The 20,485-nt window shown below is 54.8% G+C and overlaps 1 protein-coding gene across 1 annotated transcript in view; it reads right to left on the bottom strand.

Annotated features, from left to right (window-relative positions):
- The window catches only part of Trim67 (tripartite motif containing 67), a 39,846-nt gene extending 19,402 nt beyond the window's left edge, over window positions 1–20,444 (bottom strand). Inside the window, 2 exon segments of the mRNA XM_015504323.2 lie at window positions 18,110–18,959; window positions 18,961–20,444. Of these exon segments, the coding sequence (XP_015359809.1) occupies window positions 18,110–18,959; window positions 18,961–19,121 (1,011 nt within the window). The 5' untranslated portion in view covers window positions 19,122–20,444.
- Window positions 20,445–20,485: the final 41 nt, after the last annotated feature.

The following is a 20,485-nucleotide window of genomic DNA, read 5'->3' as shown; positions in this document are numbered from 1 at the left end:
AGAGTTCCTTGACCCTTATCTGACTTCCGCCTTGACCCTTCTGCTCTGTGTCCATATCCCTCTCCCTGTGCTGCTGGCCCAGCGCCCTCTGACCCTGAAGCTGCCTTACCCTTTCTTAGTCTTTCTGTTTCTTATATGTAAATTTTATGAAGTGTGGTGTGTGCCTTGAGTGTTTCAGATATTAGAAATGAAGAGTGAAATGGAAGGAAAGGACTTGTGGGTGTCTGACCTCTGGCACGTGACCCACCGGCATTCAGTGAATCACAACAACTGCAAGTGTGTAGCCTGTGAATTTATTGTTACTCAATGAATCTGACATTGTAGAAAGACATAGGCGTGTCTTGTCTGTTCATGGTATGGTTTGCTCACAATGGGGGCATCTGCTGGCTGAGCTCAGGTCCATGGCGTCAGTGTCCTGCGTGTCCTGCGTCTCCTGCGTACACACACACACACACACACACACACACACACACACACACAATCCAATTTGTCTTTGAAACCTAGCCATGGATGAGGCAGATGACCTGGTTTTTAACTAGTCACATTTTCTAAATGTAAAGGCTGAGAGTGGAGCAGGGCAGTCCAGAGAGATCTGGCTGTCACAGCCATGACCCAGGACTGGAAGAGCCCCTGGCCACGCAGCACTATGTCTCTCTCTGTGGCATTAAAAAAGTCCAGGAATGTTACTCTTTAGACCATAGCAGTGGTTCTCAGAGTGGGATCCCTGTTTGTGTCAGCATCACTGTGGACCTCAGTAGAAGGGCAGTCTCTGGCTCCTCCAGAGCTGCCCATCAGAAACCAGGTGGAGCCCAGGAGTCTGGGTTGACCCAGCCCTCCAAGAGCATCTGGAGCCTCACTGGCCTGGACAATGACAATTTCCAGCCTCAGCTGGAAATCTCTGATTAGCTGGGAGCAGGCCTAGGGCCATGCATGGAAGGCAAGGGAGGCTCTGCAGCTCTGGGTGAGGTTCAGGTGAGGGCTGGTCCGCTCCAGGGAGCCAGGAGTCTCCAAGCAAGGGTGGCCCCTCCAAGAAGCTTCTCCTACTCCACTGCTGTACCCCTGCACCCCTGCTCAGGCACCTCCCTCTGTGGCTCACTCTAGGGTACCCACTCTGCAAGTTTCAAGACAGCAAAGCTGTCAGCAGAACCTGGGGTGCTCCATGCCCACCCTCCACTGACGGCCACTGGCCACACTTGGCTCCTGAGTACCTGACGGGCAGCTAACATGACTGGGGAGCTGGATTTTTTTTTTTTTTTTTTTATGTTTTAGTTGTAGTTGGACACAATACCTTTATTTTATTTATTTATTTTTATGTGGTGCTGAGGATTGAACCCAGGGCCTTGCACATGCTAGGCAGCTCTACCACTGAGCCCAGCCCCAGACTGTGGGAGCTGGAATTTACATGCTATTAAGTTTAATATGGAAGGGGCACAGATCTTGACCCCCATCCTTGGAGGTCCAGGGCCCAGGATACTTGACCTTGGAAGGAGGCTCAGATGGCAGCATTGTCCACAGGCTTGCAGGCATCTTTCAAAGTGATCAGTTATCAGCATCCAGAGAGGGGCAGCAAGCCCCTCCCCAAGGCACCCACCCAGAGCATAGGCCCACCAAGGCCAGGCCCGTTCTCTTCTCAGCTATCTTTGTACCCCAGATGGTGCACCTTAGACAAGGATGCTTACGCCTCCAGGTCAGGGCGCCAGCTCGCTGTGCTCTTCCAGGGTCCTACCCATGCCTTCCCATAGTGGCCATGCAGAGGCCTGGCTCCTTCCTCTCCTTGGGCTCCACCTCCAGACCTTGTCTGAACCTAAGGGCCTTCGAAGGTCCCACCTCTTCACATCAAGGGTCAGGGCTTCGACATGCAGGTCTGGGGCTCACACACATTCAGGCCTGTCGCCTCCCCCAGAGGCCACCTCCCCCTATCTCTAGGGCATCAACGGGGCAACTGTCTTTTGTCTTTGCACAGATGGGAGTTTAGGAAAAGTCCTTGGTTAAAGAAGAGCAGAATGGTTGGTAGACCCGAGGCCTGTGCTGAGCGGGGTAGGTCACAGCTGATCCGCCACCTCTGCCAGCGGGGAGAGAGGTCAGACCTATGCCAGGCACCAGCACAGCTGTGCTCCAGCCAGTGCCTGCCTCCCAGCAGCCCTGCCTCCCCAGCACCAGTTGACCTGCTTCCCACTTGGCAAGGAGACCATGACTTTGGGCAGTGCCTGGCTGAAAACAGAGCCAACTTGTGGCTCAGTGGCCTACAGACTCACCACCTGCTTCCCCTCTGCTGCCTCTGCATGGCCAGAGAGCCTCTCAGCACAGAGCCTCCCAGGGCCAGCCCTGTGCTCAGTCAGGTGAGGGCCTATCCCCCGGTTGGCAGGCCTTGGTGGGACCCAGGTGGGCAGGGACGGCTGGCGGCCATGGAAGTGTCCCCACAGAAACGCACTTGTCCTTCTTTCCACCCAGTTCCATGTGTGGGGGGAATGATGGTAAGTCACCGAGGACTGTGGCAGTCACACTGGGTCCCCAGGAGCGAGCAGCCTGGGGTGGAGCCCTCAACCTGTCTCAGCCTTCAGGGCACCAGCTCCATCTTCCACAGGGACCACTGGGTATTGGCTGAGGACCCTGAACACTATTCCCAGTCCTCCCCTAGTGGTACGAAGACCTTGAGTCTGAGAGGTGAGGGGCTTGGCTTGCCCCAGTGGGCAGATCATAGCTAACTCTGGGAAAGAAAGGAAAGGCCCAGGTGGAAGACACCCTCTGATTCCTGGTTGAATGGTTGTAACTGAATAGCAAGGGGCAGTTAGTGGCTTCCTGGTCCTCGCGGGTGAGAATGCATCCCTAGGAGTCTGGTTTGGGACAGTTTCCTCCTGGGTCCAACCAATGCCTGTCTGCCCCACAGAGCATCTCCACCAGCAGCTCCCAGAGCAGTCTGGGTTCCTCCCAGGCAGGGTCCTGGGCCAGTGTACTTCAAACCCCGGCTTGAGAGTCCTGGGAAGCTCCTTGTTTCTGTTCTGCCCTCCTAAGGTTGGACAAGTGTGGTGAATCTGGCCCCACGGGCTCTCACTGTTATGCTTAGCACACAATCAAGCCCTCCCTGGTTCCTTAGGAATTGTCCGATGCAGGTCTACCATCTCTGGAGCTGTCTGTCTGAAGTGCCTCCTGGGACCCACCTCTGTTTGAAGTTCGCGGCTTTTTAGCTGATCCCAGGTGCTTGCCAGGGACTGTGCAGGGTCACCCGGGGGACCTTGCTTTCAAACTTGGTCCCTGACCACCAACATTAGGATAGCAAAGGAGGTACACAATGTAGACACAAAGACCTTAGAAATGCTGTGGGGGACTTCATTTCACATAGAGGAAGTTGAGTGTCTAGTAAAAGGTACCAACTATAAAGGAGCACGTAAATGTGCTGTGTGTTGCCACCCAGTTTCCTGATATAACTTGCATGTGTGCCAGTGGCGCTCGCAGGTGTGTAGCCATTTGTCTTTCTTCCCACCTGGAGGGTGCTGTGAACTTGCCCAAGGTCATATAGCTAATTAAATGTATTTTCTTTTTTCCTGGTACTGGGGATTGAACCCAGGAATACTCTACCCCTGAGCTATATCTCCAGTCTTTAGTATTTTCATTTTGAGGCAGGGTCTCCCTAAGTTGTTAAGGCTGGCCTTGAACTTGCATTCCTGACTCAGCCCCTCGAGTCTCTGGGATCACAGGTTGTGACCTGTGAAGGTCATTCTTATGTGCATGTGAAAGGGCTAGAGATGGGCGAACCATTACCCCAGACATGAAAGGTACGGGGACTAAGACCCATGTTACAGTGTCCGGGGCATGACTGAGTTGACACCACCCACTAATGTTTAGGGGACCATAGCCAGGTCCCCAGGAGACCCTCCCTGTGGCCCTGTCAGTCCCCCTGCTAGACCAGCAGCCCCTGCGCCTGGAGCAAGGCTGGGCTGGGCTCAGTCCCCACATGTCCAACTGCTGGTGAAGATTGCTGCCGAGAGCCCCCCCAGGGCCCTGAGTCCCATACACCAAAAAGCGCCGCCCCCCCTCCCCCCCGGCTCTGCTCTTATTTATGACAGTGTCCTCTGCTGTCTAGAGAGACTTCAGGCCCTCAGCTCTGCATCCCAGGCTGTCCATGTTGCTACCCTTGGGGACGCCACCCTTCCTCTAAACTGGGTCCCCAGGCCACCCTGCTCTTCCCCTGCTGGTTGGGTTCTGCTTGCAGCACCTCCCATTGGCCCTGCCTAGAGTTGCTGCCAGCACCCACCTGGGAAGATGCTTTCCAAATGCGGCTCCTCCTGAAGCTCTGGCTGTCCTCCCCAGTAGAATGTGCTCTTTGAACGCCCAGAAGGGGGCCTGGCTCCCAGCCCGTGCTGCAGCCACCCCCATGCTGTGGCCAACTCCACACCACAAGCCAGTCCTGAGTGTCTCTGGTGCCATATGGTGCCTGAACCAGTGCTGTACCCCACAAACGCTTGATTTGATTTTGCTCTCCATTGTCTGAGCCTCCCCCACACTGGGCATGATTACGATGGCCAGGTGGACATTCCTCACCCTCTGTTCTGTGGCACCAGGCACTGGCAGCTCCCGGTGCCCTACAGACTGACCTGCCTTTCATGACTCTTTCTAGGTTAACGGCCACCACTGAGCTAGCCCTAGTGCAGTCACACAGGAGGGCGCTTCTGATGACCCTCCCTGTCCTTGGCTGCAGACCCGCAGTCCCGCAGTCCCTCCACCCACCCTGCAGACCCTGCCCCACCGGCAGAGAGCTGCCTTGTTTCCTGGTCTTCTCTGAACTGCGGGCGCTAGGCTCAGTCAATGCCCAAGATAAACACAGCGGCCTAAAGACCCGAGCCTCAGCAGCCCTTGCGGTGGAAGCAGACAGGTCTGAAGGGGAAGCAGAGTAGGGAGCCATAGCGCCACTGGAGGTGACTCACAGGGCTGGGAGGGAAGGTGGGCACACGGAGGCCTCAGCAGTGGCAATAGGGCCAAAGGGGATCCTGAGGGGGGGGGGCTAGGAACAGTCCCCTCCCCAGGAGCCCCTGGGTTCCACGAGCCCACAGGCTGCCCCTCCCAGAAGCCCTAGGATCCAGTCCCACCCTAGAGGGGCTGTCATGGAGTCCTGCTGTAGGGCTGAAGCTGAGGGTCAGCGAGGGCTAGACCCTGCACAGAAGTACACTCAGGAGCAATGAGCTCAGAGGTCACCATGAAGGAGCCACAGTGGGCAGCAGGCCCTGCCATGTTAAGTTGGGTCTCAGAATCAAAGGGGTCTTTGGCAGGACAGGGGACAGGATTGGGGGTCCCTGAAGCAAAGCGGCTCAGGAGGTCAGCTCCTGTGCACTGGCTCCCTGAGAGGGCCAGGTTACATGGAGGTCTCCACGGCTGGCAGCACAGAAGATCGCCATCTGTGAAGACCCCCACCCTTCAGGGCCCATCCAGGCTGGGCAGAGAAGATTCTGAGTGGACCCACCCTGCCCGGAACAGCAGGGGTCATTCTGTCGTGGGTCCCCTCGGCACCTGAGCTCCCTGCCACCACTGTCAGAAGGGCCTAAGTGACACAGAGTCATCATCCACGTCTGAGCCAGAGTCTGCAGAGCATCAGGGCTGTTCCTTCCAGGGACAGTCTGCTTCCTTGCCCAGGTCACCCAGGTATGGCTGCTTGACTCATGCGGCCTCTCATGCTGTGGTCTGGGTGTTTGTGTCCCCAGATTCACACAATGGATACGAACTCCCAAGATGGTGGCATCAGGAGACGGCTCTTTCAGTGATGGAGTTGTGAGCACTGGGCCTCTCAAGAGGCTCCCGGCCCTTATCAGAGCCTCAAAGAGGCCTTGGGCAGCTCCTCATCTTCCACCCACGAGCACACAGGGTGCAGGTGCTCTCACCTCCCCAGACTCCAGAGCTGCCAGCACCGTGATCTCAGGCTTCTATAACTAAGAGGAATAAACTCCTGATGTTTAGGCCCCTGGGACGTGGTGTGGTGCTTCAGTCCCCTGTGGACCAAGGCATTTGCATCCACCTCACATCTGTGACTACTTGCTGCCCCTCCTGCCTCCCTTTTACAAGGACCTCGGGCGGTCACAGGGTCAGCTGAGGAACCCAGGACCACCTCCCCTCTCAAGATGCTCCACTTCCACATATCTGCTGGGTCAGGGGCCTCCCCAGCCCAGGGATTCCGAGGTAGATGCCCTGGAGGCCGCCATCCTCAACCAGAGCCTTCCTTCTCAGCCTCATTCCCCACATGCTCACTGAAGAGCTCTGTCCACTGCCTGGGAGGACCAGTGCTCACAGGCCGTGTCCTGTCTGGTGGCCACGACAGGGCTCTTCCCTGGAGTCCACCCTGCTGGCAGCTGACAGCCCCACCCCCCTGGGGCTGCCTCGGGATCTCCTGCACTTCAGAGGGAGACACAGCCACATGCCTCCTTCCTCCGACCCTGATAGCCAAGTCCCCGCCCCTTCCCTTCTTTCTCTTGACTCTTTTCCTCCCAGGGCAGGCCACAGAAACTCTGACCTCCCTGCCCATCTGCCTTGGGCTGGCCACAGAGAAATCCTCTGACCTGCTTGCCTGAGAGTGCACCAGGAAACCCCTTTGAGAGGGTCCTGCCCACGCTGGCAGGAAGGAGACACCTCACTGTGTCTGCACCACAGCCCTACTGGGCTCCCCTGTCCACCAGCCTCACAGCAGACCTCTGCCCACTCCCACTGCTACACGCTGTCCAAAAAAGCCCCAAAGGACAGCTAAACACAGGGAGGTCCTGGAGGGCGTGTGCCTGGGGGGCCGTGGGAGCTCCGCCTCCCCCCTCCCTGGACATCCCTCCCTCTGTGTCCTTTGTAATAACCTTTATAATAAGCCATGAGCGTGAGCAAGTGTCTGCCTGAGCTCTGTGACCACTGGAGAAAGTCAATCAAACCTGGGGGACCCCGATTTATATCTGGTGGGTCAGAAGCTCAGGGAAAGCAACCTGGGGCTTGGGGTCAGCACCTAGGTGGGGGTCCTTGGGGATGGAGCTCTGAACCTGTGGGGTCTGACACTGACTGCCTCCAGGAAGGGAGGGTCGGAAGAGAAGAGCATTAGAGGACACCCAACCAGTGTCCACTACAGAGCTGACGGCCTGCTTGCTGGTGGGAAGAAACCAGCACACCTTTGGGGTCAGGTCATAGAATTGTGAGGGTCTAGTGGCAGATATGGAGTCTGGGTTTGCCCATGTGGCCTCCTGTCCAGGACTTCAGACCTGGCTGAGTGCTGAGGCAGAAAGCACTGTGCTGACGGATTCCCTGTTCTAGGTAGGCCAGTGGGTTTCTCTTGCTTGCCACACTGACTCGTAGGGGAGCTGATTGCACCCAACCTGCTGGGTGAGGGTTAGCAGCGCCTGCCGAGCCTCGGCCTGCACAGTGCCCTGGGGTGGCAAAGGTGAGGCCCTTCTCTCTGCACCGCCCACTTCTCACCTTCTCATTCTGAGTCTCCAGATGCTGACTGCTCAGGCATCTCCCAGACTGCAGAGGGCAGCAGCCTTGCTAAGGTTTGCAAGGGGCCAGTATGGATAGATCAGCACCACCAAGGGACGTCCTCGGCTAACACCTAGGCTGAGGTAGAAACCAGGAGAGGTGGAGCCGAGGAACAACACCACCAGGAACTGGCTTCCCATCAGACAGGCCCAGGGCACACAATAGCGTCTCACCCTGACCATGGGGTCAGCTGGTGCCCAGCGACCCTCAAGAGCCCACCTGGCAGAGTGAGACCCAGAGTAACTGGAACACATTCCCTGGGGCCTGGGCTCATGGGGTTCTGCGGAAGTCAACAGAAGAGCACAGCTGGCACCGGCCTGCACAGCATAGCCATGGCCACACTCTGCGCCTTTACCTGCCGCTCCCCTATAGGTGTGCCTCCCTTGCCTTGCAGGGGCTAGTGGGCATCCCAACTCACTCCAGTGCCCCTCCCTCCACTGTCTTGCCTGGAAGCTGGTCCTCGGGGACCCACACCTACTACATCCTGCCATCTTTCTCTCCTGCTGCCATGTGTGGTTTTGGAGAGGGAGAGCTTGCAGGTTCCATCTTGGGATGAGGTACTAACGTGCTTCCAGTGAGTATTTGTTGAATAAGTTAGTATTTTCCTTGGGCAACATGTCAGGGAAGTTTCTGGAATGAACCAAGGATCAGCAGCAAGGACCAGAATTCCCCTTTAGCTTTGTGCCTGAAGTGCAACATGTATTGGAACGATTGTGTGACTGACTGCTCTTACACTTTGGGGGTACACTGCAAAAGGCCTCGCTTGATTTGGGGAAAAGGTCCATTCATACATTGTTGGTGGGACTTTTTCCAGTAAGCACTCTGGAAAGCAGTGTTGAGGTTCTCAAAAGACGAGGAATGGAACCACCACTCTACACCACTCCACAGTATAAATCCAAAAGATGTAAATATCCAAATACTATAGGGACACAGCCACATCAGGGTTTACAGCAGCAAAATTCACAACAGCCAAGCTGTGGAAACAACGAGGTGCCTTCAGTAGATGAATGCACAAAGAAAATGTGGTAGGTCCACACGACAGGATATTAGCTATAAAGAGAGTGACTTACGGATTTGACAGTAAATGGATGGGCCTGAGAGTTTCTCTGATATGCAGAAACTAGTCCAAAAGAAGGGGGGAGTTAAAAAAAAACACAAAGAAAGAGAGAAGGATAGGGGAAAGATCAGAAGAGTAGATGGAGGGGATCAAAGAGGAAGAGAAAGGGATGGGAAAAGGCAGGGACCCTGGAATGGATCTGATAGAACTTCTGTATGTGCAGCCTGGACGTGGCACAGTGGGTCCCAGCATCAGATGTGTCCACAGGACACTAATTAGAAAAATAAATGGTAAAGGGATTGAAGGGAGAGTGGGGAGAAGGGAGGGAGTGGGGACAGGTGGGTGGGCCCTGAATCAGAGCCAGTTGAGTTTCACACCTTTGTGATAATGTCAAGGTGTACCCCAGGGTTGCATGTAACTAAAAGGAATTGAAAGAAAGAAAATAAAAGAAGAAGCGGGCCTCACCCCTGGAGACACCAGGAGGCAGTCAGGCCTGGGATGCTGTAGGCCCAATTCAACCTCAGGCCACCACCTGCAGCTTGCTCAGGAAGAGCCAGGTCTGTGCTCTTTACCATTTTGCATTGAGAGAAGAAATGGATTTTAAGCAAAATCAATCTAGAAAAAGTCTAGAACCAGAAAAGGAGTTGAGAGGAGACTCGGTGGTAGAAAGGACCGTCTGCCCCCGGCGGAGCACTGGCTCCTGGAGTCGGACCCCCCAGGCAGTGTCTCTCTCTCTGCAGCTCCAGGCTCAAGGAAGAATGCCCCCCGCACAAAGTAGAAAACAGACCTAAAGACTGGCCAAGTGGAGGACACCGCAGGACTTTGAAAGTGTTTCCTAGTTCTTCCACAACCAAAGGAAAACCCAGGGCGAGCGGTAGAGGCTGGAGTGAGCTGGGAAGAGCTGGGAAGAGTCTGCATGGGTTGGCCATGCGGAGCTGTCGCCTGCCACACAGAGGCTTCCAGCAACCAAGTGGACATCTCACCCACACTGAATGCCCATTGCAGGTCACAGGCAGCTCTTCCCACCCCAGGAACATCCTGGCCTGAAGGCAAAAGAAAAGCAGATCTATTTATTTCAAAAGGGGTTTAAGACAGCTTGTAAGAGTCTATAAAATTTAAGAATGCATTAATTAAAAGAAAAAAACCCCTCTTGGTGGCAGAGCAAAGACCCCTCACAGCTGAGGGAAAGAGAAGAAAACCTGTATCCCTGGTGAGAAGTAGAGACTGTCCTGGGAGTGCTCTGAGAGAGGCACCCACAGCAGGGACAGGGAGGGACAGGCAGCATGCGTGGGGAGGAAGAGAAGGTCAGGAGGCTTGACATGGCCCAGGAGGGAGTCATGAATTTGAAGAGAGGTCAACAGAAATTACCCAAACTGCAACACAAAGAGATAAAAAGAAGAGTGTCCAAGAACTATGGAATGTTATCAAGCAATCTAACATACGTGTCATTGAAATCCCAAGAGGATGAGAGAAATGATAGAGGGATAGGGGGTGTGGCCTTGTGAGAGCACTTGCCTAGCCTGTATGAGGCACTGGGTTTAGTTCTCAGCACTGCATATGAATAAATGAATAAAATAAAGTCCATCAACAATTAAAAATATTTTTAAAATGATAGAACAATTATCTGAAGATAGAGGAGACAACAATTTTGCAAAAATAATGAAAGACATCAAACCACAAGTCCAAGAAGTGGGGCGGGCTTCAGCAGGAGATGAACGCACGAGCATCTCGTCATTGCTGCTGCTTGCTCCTAACAAGAGTCCCCATTTATACCTGGTCCACTGCAGTAGTCTCAGATGAGTCTTCCTGTCCCCACTCGTGTCCCCACCCTCCCTTTCTGAACAAAGGCCCCAGGGACCTTCTAAGAACCACACCTGGCTCCCAGCCGAAAGCCCTCTGGGGGTTCCCCTGGCACCCTGTAGGACCCAGGGTCCACTCTGCCCTGCATTCCCTGCTCCACCTGGCTCTGCTCCTGCCAGCCATTCACACGCTGGCCCACTTCTGCCCCTCAAACCTGACTTGCCTCTTCCTGCCTCTGGTTCTGGGCTCCTGCTTCCCTTTCCAGCATGCAGGGCTGGTCCCTTCTCTGTCTTCAAGTTCTATCTGGAAATTTGACTTCTGTACAGACAATTTCCAACCTTCTTCACTGCTGAAGTATCTTTGTCACATTATCCTTACTTCTGTCTCAGTACTTGCCACCATCAGAAGGCACCTCGCCTGTTTACCCATTAGTTGTTTTTTTCTTTCTCCTGTGACCAGATGTTTGCCCTTGTGGGAGACGATTCCTTCTACAACCAGGCACTTACCTTGTCCCTGCAAGGACACAGGTGCTCCTGGATTCTCTGTGGACCCAATAAGTACTTAGGTGGGTTAAAAAGTAAGTACTCAGAATAAGGCCATGATGGCAAGACCCACGGTCAGCTTGGACTATCACAGCAAGTGCCAGAGGTGGTGTCTGGTTCCCAGGAAGCACAGCTCAGCTGATGGGCAAACCCACTGGGTGGAGCAGCCAACCTGCAGAGGGGCCTGCGGAGCCACAGGCCTCGGCTCTTCATTTTAGTGGCCCACCTCCCATCATTCCCCATCATTGCTTTCCTGGTTTTGTAGCTACCACCTAAAATCAAACTATAAGCCAGGACAGGCAGACTGGGCAAGCACAGGGTTTGCCTGCGCTTCCTGACCTGGCTGTTCTCAAGTCACCTGCTGTCTACACAGGTGCTCCAGGCAGGTGCTTCCTCCAGGTCCAGTCCCTTCTGCAGTGGCCGTCTGTCAGGCAGACCCCCAGCACTCCTGGCCTCCTGCCCCCATGGCCCCTGGCCCTGCCCCGTCCCTCCTGTCCTCTGAACCTCTTCCCTGTGCTGCATGTGAAATGGGAAGACTATTTGCTCTCTTTGCCCCCTCCGGCCCCAACCCCTGTCCTGTTGGCTCTACGCAGGTTGTTTTGCCCACCTGCTTCTGATTTCCTTTCTTGCTGCCCATTCCAGTTGAAGGAGAGATTGTGCCATGTTTGTCCCCACCATTCGGAGAGGACAGACATGGGCACACCCTGTCCCATTCAGCTAACCCTGTTTCTTCCACATGTAATGACTCCTCTGCAGGCGCCACACGGATCTACTGTTTAGCCCAACATACACTTGGCCTTCTGCGGTGTCTTGCTGTTCAACACACACCCTGGGGAAAGTGGAGGCCATTTTCAATATCATCCCAGGGCTTGCTGTGCAAGTCCAGAGAGCCCTTCACCTCAGGTTTCCTTATCTGCAAAATGACAGGACCACTGTTCATAAACTCCACCAGCCAATAGCTGACTGTACAAAACAGAAAGTCCCCCACAGAGCCTCTCCCTGTCTGCCTGGATGCTCTGGCCCAGAGGCCCCAGACTGTGACCCCTTAACCTCCACCATCATGCCTGCAGTCCCCTCAAAAGTGGATAAGGCACACCCCACTGCTTTCTAGAGCAACAGACACAACTAACAGGAAATCCAAGGACAAACATCAGACAGCTTTCTTTTCCATCCCAGAGAGCAGCAAAGAACATGTGTGCAGAGTTCCTTCCCCTGGCCCCTGCCCTCTGCCTTGGGGCTCCCTCAGCTTTGCAGCTGCTTCCCACCCTCTGAGATCGGGAGGTCGGGTGCCTTCTTGACTCTCGGGTTCAATACTCTGGATTGCCCTGGAGTCCACTCCAAGGAGCGTGGCCACTTCTCAGATGAGCTGCAGTCATGGGCTCATGCCCTGTAGCCCAGCACACAGTCCCTGCAGGCATCTCAAGTGCAGACCCTGGGGCAGCAGGACTGCTCTGGGTTCACAGCCCCGCATTCCCATGGAGGCAGGTGCTGAGACTGGCTCTCTCAAGAGCGGGTGAGTCTGGAGCTGCTGTGCTTGCATCTGCAATGCCCCAAGGCTTGTCCATGTGTTGAAGGCCTGTCCCAGCTGGTGGTGCTCCCGCAGGTGGTGCAAGCTGAGGAGGCGGGGCCTAGCTGGAGGAGGTAGGTCACTGGAGACAGGTCCTCTAGACAGCATTGACCCCAGCCACTTTCTCTCTGTCTCCTGTCTGCTACAAGGTGAGCAGCCCACTCCACCAAATACTCCTCACCATGATGTTCTGCTTCACCAAAGGCCCAAAGAGATGGGGCTAAGTGACCACAGACTGAAACCATGAAACAAAAATATTCTTTCCTCCTTCAAGATGATTCTCTCAGTTACTTTGTCACAGCAATGGAAAATGGGCAAATGTTTTTCTATAAAGAGACAGATAGTATTTTCGCCTTTACAGAACACCCATCTCTGATGCACCTACTCAACTCCCTCCAAAGCAACTACCGATAAAAGTAGCCATAGGCAATAGAAAGCAAAAAAGCATGGCTGTGTTCCAATAAACCCTTATTTGTAAACACAGGTGGTGGGCCTGTGTGCTGGTGCTTTCCTTAGAGTGCCTCAGAGAGCATGAGGTCCCTCCCATCTAGAACACTCTGCATGGTTGGCACTTGCAGGCAGGCCGCTCATCAGGAATGTCCACCTGTAGGGAGTCTTTCCACTGCAGGCTAAAGATGTGGAGAGCCACGGTACATACTATTAGCATACTCATAACTGGTGACAAGAGGGACCTCCTGTCATACACTTTGAGGCTGACTTCAGTTCCGAACTCCTCGAACTCTCAAATAGTCTTCAAAGACAAGAGGAAGGCCTTTAAGCTGTGGGTTCTGGCCTCTCCCGTATAGTTTCCCAGCTGTGTGGGGCGGTAAGGAAGAGGTGGCTCTGAGGGCATGACTTGAGCTCTCTTTCCAGTGGTGGTTCCTGCAGTGCTGACCTTGGCACCCAGGACCACCATGGGCACATCTCCAGGACTGGCAGCCCTGCCGTGGGCTCTGAGCCAGCCAGGCACATAGAGCCTTCTTTTCCCAGAACTTCAGAGTCAGTGAAAGGCTTAGCTCCCCACCACCCCAGGCTCTGCCTCAGAGTGCACAGACCCCAGGCCAGCAGAGGCAGGCAGGCTGGAGCCCCAGACTTCCTGGAGGTCACTGGCCAACGTCTTTTCTCTCTCTAACTGTTTCTTATGGCCACCCAACCCCACTCCAAAAGACCACAGGTGGACCTTGGAGACCCTGAAATCCAAGATACAGGGCAGCAGAGCTGTACGTGTTAAATCAACTCTTGAAGAGAAGAAGGCCCCTGACTAGTTAGGAATATGGATGTCTAGATACTTGTGATCCCCTCTATTTCTAACAAAAATGAAGCGAAAGTTGCAGAAAACAACTATTAGAAGTAAGACAGCCCACACCAGTGCTTTACCCTACTGGTCCCCGACCTTGTGAATTTTTTACTATTGACATAATTTTGCTGTTGGGAGAAACAACAGGACAGGCAGTAATCTGGAGATATTACTCAGACCTAAAAGATGGATACCCTTTGATATAGCAATCGCACACTTGCTAATCTAACCCAAGGAAACAGGAGTGTCAGGTATGGGTTTTAGCAGAGAAACGTCCAGCACAGCTGAAGACTGAAACCTCTGCACAGCACTAACATATTGATTAACTAAAAAATAACCCTTCAATAGAATGGCACACAGCCATGGAAAACCATGCATTTGTACCATTAGTAAAGAAGTTTATATTGCAGTTTGAAGAAAAAAGAGTGTCGAAGCAATTCCAGAAGGAAAAAAATCTACCACATTAGATGTGTTCCCTCTGAAATTAGAATTTGCAGATGACAGTTAAGGCCACATTTCTCCCTCTGTAATTGCAGTTTTCAGGAGAGGGCCCACTGGTAACACGGGGCTGTAATTGTTGGAGTGAGTCCCCCACGGCCGGGTGCAGCTGGCCACAGCTCAGCCTTGTCATGCATGTGTGGTCTTTCTGATGTCTTTCCTGGAGGCTTGAAACCCCTCAATACTTCTTTTACCGAACATGCTGATGGTGCTGGGAAGCCATGGCCCCTGGCACAGCCTCCAGGCCAGAGGGAAGTCCCGACTCTCCTGAGGTCTTCAGGCTGAGCCATCCCTCACTCCGGAGCAGCATTCCTGGGGCACCAGTGAGATGCTCAATGCGCTTCTATGGAGAGGCCTAGCCCGTGTCCCACATCCTCAGCTGGGAACAGTGTCCTTACCTTAACTCAGGGCCAACCACCTGCACCCATCAGCCAGAGTCCCCTGAAGCAGGACTTTCAGATGTGATCGAGGCCTGTGACAGGCTAGGCCACAGTGACCTTCCCCCTGGCTTCAGGAGAAGCAGAACTCTACCATCAGTAGCAAAAAAGGCAATGCTGTCTGGAAAGTGGTGGTCTTCTCACCACTGGGGTCTTCTTCAGGTCAGAAGCTCCTAGAAACGGTTAATCCTCTTCCAGGGGAATCAACATAGAATTTGTTTAGCCAAGATCTAAAGATTTCTGTGTTTAAAAGGTGATTATCAACCTTGCTTTGGAACAGACCTGGGTATCTCCTCCCTTAGGAATCGCTAGTCGGAGAGGAAATTGGGCGAAGGGAGCCTGCGGGGGAGGCCCTCCGGGCCCAGGAGCCTGGGGTGAGTCCTGCTGGCAGCTAGGAGGTCCAGTGTGGAGCTGGGGTTTCAGACAGAAAACAAGAACCCGAAGATGTTAAGGTTCACAAGAACTTGGATGGCCCAGTGGGAGTGTGCAGGCAATCGTTCAGTAGCCACCCTCACTGCTGGGGTGGCCCTGGTGCCTACTCCAAAGCTAAGCCATGAGTTCCCCCATGTGTCTTTTCATGTCCAGTCCCTGGACACCACAACACATGCTCAACAACCTCCTTTTCTGTAGGAAAACAACGGCGGCAGCGCCTGCCTGCAGTCATAAACACAAGCTCCCCAGAACTACCTCGCAGTGTCCGGCTCCATTCAGGAGGACGTGGCTGTCCCTGAAGCAGCAGCACTAGATACAAAATTCAGATGCAAGAATCTGCACAGTCACAGTGACCCTGCCCACTCCTGAGCTGACACCTGGCTGCTGCTTCTTCTCACGCTGGCGCACTGTTGGTTGGGGAGAGATTTTATACACTGACACCAAACTGGGGGTGACCACTGAGTCTCCCTGCATGGCTTTGGTTCTTGGCACCACAGCTCATTATCCACCTCTTCCATGCAAGATGCTGAATCTCTCACAACTGCAAAATCTCATATCGACTTTCCTTCATTCCAGTCCTCACTATTCTGAACACTTCAGTGGCAATATCCAAAATTGGTTTTGGCTCTCTAGGCTGTGAAAACATAACAGCTTGTGAAACCAGAATGTGAGATTTAGAACTCATGCTTCTTGTCTTGGTAATTGATCACAGCCTTTTTACAATGATTTCTTGATCTGTAAAATGATGTCGATTCACTTAAAAGATGAAATAAGTAAGGCATCTACAATTCCTGCAAAGTATATGTAACAAAGGGCCATATGGGAAAAAATGAACTTAAGCCAGGTGTCCCCAATCAGCTCGAGGCTAGGTGGGGGCTCACCACAAGAAACCCCAAAGTTACCCGCTCACATTTTCTCCAGATAACCAAGTCAGTGAGGTCAAAACAGCACTCAGGCTGCTGCCCTGCAGCTTTCTGCAAGTCCTCTGATTTGAAGTGTCAGGACTGCAAAAGCAATCCCACTTAATGGGTCGGGTAGTATGCTGGAGGCTAGACCTACAGAATTGTGCTTAATCCACCCACAAGGATCCACTTAGATATAACTTTCAAAATGTTTTAGATTAAAATCACCTAAACTCATTCAACTAGTAAATTGCAGGCTCTAGAGAGATGCAGGGCTGTGCAACCTCAGAGCAGGGTTTCTCACCAGCAGTACTGTTGGCATTTGAGGCTGGGTAAGTGTCTGGGAACTTTGCACTCTGGCTCTCAGCAGCCTCCTGGGCCATGCTTCCTTGTTGCTAATGAACTCCTGAAGGTTCCCAAAACTGTTGGGTGGGGTGGGACATCTGCACATGGGCCCCCCCAGAGAACCACTGCTCTAGGACCATGGACTTGGCCCATTCCCTCCTTCAGATCCACATGCAAATCTTCCTCTCCAAGGGGGATTCCTCAAGTGTTCCCTATTTGTTTCTTCTATTTTTTTTATTTTAAAATGTTAAATTACAATAACAACACATGTTCATCATAGTAGATGAAACTATATATAGTAACTGGGTATATTTCATATACATACAAACAAATCTGTACAGAAACAGTTGTCTCTTCCTCTCTTCTGTGTGGCCCTTTCTGCCTGTTCCTAGTTGGGTGATAAGGTAGCCTTGGAAAATTGCTCTATTTTCCAATCAAAACACATACAGTATTTCCCGTTGGATGGTATGGAGACCTCTTACCTCCTCTAGAATGAGAGCTTACTGGAAAGAGTCCATGAATGAGGGTATCAGGAGCCCAGGGGCACTGGGGAACCTTGGACAATAGGCCCTAACCTGCCCAGCCCAATACCTCCGAAGGTATTGAACCCAGGTTCCCACTGGGCCTTTGGGTGGGAGATTAAGTATTGGTTAGAGCTGACTCCAGCCTTGCCTTTGGGGCCTGGTGAAGGGTCTAAGCAAATATTGATAGTTTCTTCTCTTTCTTGAAGTATAAGATAGGAAGACAAGCCAGATGCAGTAGTGCATGCCTGCAATCCCAGAGGCTTGGAGGGCTGAGGCAGGAGGATCACAAGTTCAAGCCCAGCCTAAGAAACTTAGCAAGACACTGTCTCAAAATAAAAAATTTAAAAAGGGTTGGGGATGTAGCTCAGTGGTAAAATGCCCCTGGGTTCCATCTCCAGTGCCAAAACAAAACAAACAAAATCTGTCAGCGTAAGTTTCTGGGGTTGACACTCTGCTTCCTGCTGCCAGCAAGTCCCAGGGGAAGGAGGCTGTGGAGAGGTGTGCCTGGTCCCCTTATTAAGAGATCACCTATGACTCCACCCCTATCCCACTGGCCCAGTGATACAGTCCCAGGCAAGAGAGAGTCTCTGGGGAAAACACTCCTTTCTTGAAAGGGCACAACCCCAGATGTGCCAAGGAGGCATCTGCCCTCTAGGCTGAAAGGCATTTTGAGGACAGAAGGTGCTGAAGAACAGCTGAGGGTAGGAAAATTCCTCATCTGGAAGACAGGGTGTCCTGCTGAACAGGCAACAGTGCATCCCTTCAGGCAGGGCTGGGGTGCAAACTCCCACCTTAGAGCAGATTTTGAGCAGGAAGTCCCCAGACAGTTTTCTTCAGCCAGGTGGTAATGTGCATTTTAAAAATGCATTTATTTTCAAATGGAGGGAAGACCCTATTTGGCTTAATTGGGAAGGGCCTCCAGGGTACCCTACTAGCCTTTGGGAGTGAGAGCCCTGCTTCTGCAATTGGGGTGGCTTGTATACAATCACAGTTTCCAGTGGGAGGGGACTTAATGAGTTATTTTCTCATATCTTTCCCAACTGCAATGACCAGCTCAGGGTACCTGATTCATAAACACCGGTTAATCGTAAACTGCTGGAATGAATGAATGAACGAGGATGTTCCTGCGTGGCCCTAAGGCTAACCCTCTTTCAACTTTGCATAAGAGGCCAAGGGTCCCTCCCGCGCTGCGCCTGGGCGGCGCTGCCAGCGCTCACCTTGTGCTGTTTCCACGTGGCCCCCAGAGGCTTCACCTCGTGCTTGCCGTGCCGGCCCTCTTCCAGACACAGGTAGCACACCGGGCTCCGGCAGCTCACGCAGTACATGCTGTAGTTCTCCATGTCATGCTCCGGACACGTGGGAAACTTCCGGGCCGCGCTGGCCCCAGTGCCCCCTGGGCTTTTGCAGCCACTGCCAGTGCTGGGGGTCGCAGCGGCGCTGGGCGGAGCCGCTGCCGCTTCAGGTGGCGCGGGCGGCGGCGGCGGCTGCACCAGGCGATGCTTGGCGAAGGGGCCCCGGGAAGGGTGGCACTTGAGCTGGCAGGCGGCGCAGTAGAGCACGTCGCACTGCTCGCACAGCGCGGCTGCCGGCTCCGGCGGGGTGCGGTCACACAGCTGGCAAACGGCCACCGCCACGGCTGCAGACGCCCCCGGCGCTGTCCCGCGGCCCTGCTGGTACCGCTGCACGATGGCTTCCAGCAGTCGGTTGCGCTGGAAGCCGCGTAGGCCGCGGTGGTCCAGGGAGGCGCTGCGGTGGCACTGCGGGCACGTGATGGAACTGGAGGAGGACGACAACGAGGAGCAGGCGGCGCCTCGGGCAGCCGCGGCAGAGGAGCCGGGGGGCGCCGGCACCATGGGTAGTACGCGGACCCCGTTGGGGGACTTGAGGCTCGGGGTGTAGGAGCCATAGCCGCTGTCCGTCTCGCTGTACAAGCTCAGCTTGTCTGCGTGGTCCCCGCCACCTGCCGCTCCACCGCCCAGACCGCCCGCAGCGTTTGCGCTCGCTCCGCCGCCGCAGGCCGCGCCGGCTGCAGTGTCTTGATCCGGAGGGGGCGCGGCGGCGGCGCCACCCCGGGGAAAGCAGGAGCGGTGGGGACAGGTGCTGCTCGCCGTCCGGGGTCTGCACAGCAATGGTGCGAGCGCACGGGAGGCAGACATTATGGGAACAGGGCAGGATGATGGGCTCGCGAAACAGGGAACCGCACACCGGGCACTTCAGCTCCTCCTCCATCGCCGCGCCCGCAGTCTGAGCTGCTCGCGGCCGGGGAAGAATGGCCGAAGCTTCAGAAACGGGCGGCGGGGGCCGAGTGTGGTCAGCGCCGGTGAGACGGAAGGCCTGGGCATCACACGGGTTTGCCTCCTTGACAAACTGGGGCACGCCCCTCTCTGTCCTGCGGCCACCGCCCTAAGACTCCTGGGGGCTATGGAAGGGAGGGGTCCTCACCTCCTGCCCACAAGGCTCCTGCACCAGCTCCTTCAGCTTGTGGCCAGAGTCCAGAGGCTGTTGGCTGCTATCGCGGTGGCCTGCGAGGTGCTCCAGGAGATGAATCAGCAGCGCCTCCGCCGGCTGCCGCGAGCCTCTTCTGCACACCGGACCAGCGGTCGGCTGAGGTTAGCCAGCTCTGTTTCAGCTCCTGGCTCCGCGGGGCGGCTGTCCCGAGTCCTCCTTCTGCCCCGGCCCCGCCCCTATCGGGCGCGAGCGCAGGCCGCTCCGCCCGGGCTGGTTCAGCACTATGAGGCGGCGGACAGCGCTGCCAGCGGACAGTGACCGTGGGGTCCCAAGCTCCCGCGTGCGCAACGCGAGCTCGCCGGCAGGGTCCGCTGTGCCGGGCCACCTCGGCAGCCCCTCAGCTGCAGACGGGCCAGCTGCGCCTAGGGCTGCCTCCCCGAGGCCGGCGTTGACCCACGTCCCTGGCTCGAAGCGCTGCTCCTGCGGCGCCCCTGACCTTGGCCGCGCGACGCTGCGGCGGCGGCGGGGGGCGAGGCGCCCGCTGGCTCGGGGAATCCCCTCCCTGCCCCGCCGCCTCCCGCGCCCGCCGCGCCGCGCGCCTAGGAGTTGTAATTTTCCGAGCCGGGAGTAACAGGGCGGAGGGGGAGGCGCCAGCTCAGCGAATAGGGTCTCGCGTCTCGCTGCTGAGAGTCAAGGGGCAATTCGAGGATTTCGCAGGGAGGATCATTGTTAATAACAACCCATTATTTGCATGGAGACTGCATCGAGAATTAGCACTACGCCCTGCCCCGCCCCGCCCCGCCTCGCCCCTGCCGTTCGGTCCCTGGTCCCCGCTCGCCAGAATAAAAGGGCAAAAACCAAGTCCTAAAAGGTCAGCCGTTTAGAAAGGGACCGGCGACACGGCTTCCTAAATCATGATTAAGCAAAAAGAAAAAGAAAAAAAGCCAGTCACAAAATGTCGGACAACCTGGAGCCAAAGGGCGAGGTTTTACATGTGAATCGAAGCACAAGCCATTTTGTCTCCTGGTTTCGCCTGGGAGTGCTCGTCCGCGGGCGGTTCGGGGTCTGCACCCCGGGCGAGAACACGTGGGCTTTGCAGAACCAGCTTCCTGGTCCCACCGGAGCAGGCGCGCGAGCTGGCCTCG

This window comes from Marmota marmota, unplaced genomic scaffold, assembly GCF_001458135.2.
Source record: "Marmota marmota marmota unplaced genomic scaffold, marMar, whole genome shotgun sequence".
In the NCBI taxonomy this organism is placed as follows: domain Eukaryota; kingdom Metazoa; phylum Chordata; class Mammalia; order Rodentia; family Sciuridae; genus Marmota; species Marmota marmota.
The sequence above is the reverse complement of the archived record's forward strand: the minus strand, read 5'-3'. Positions and strand labels throughout refer to the sequence as shown.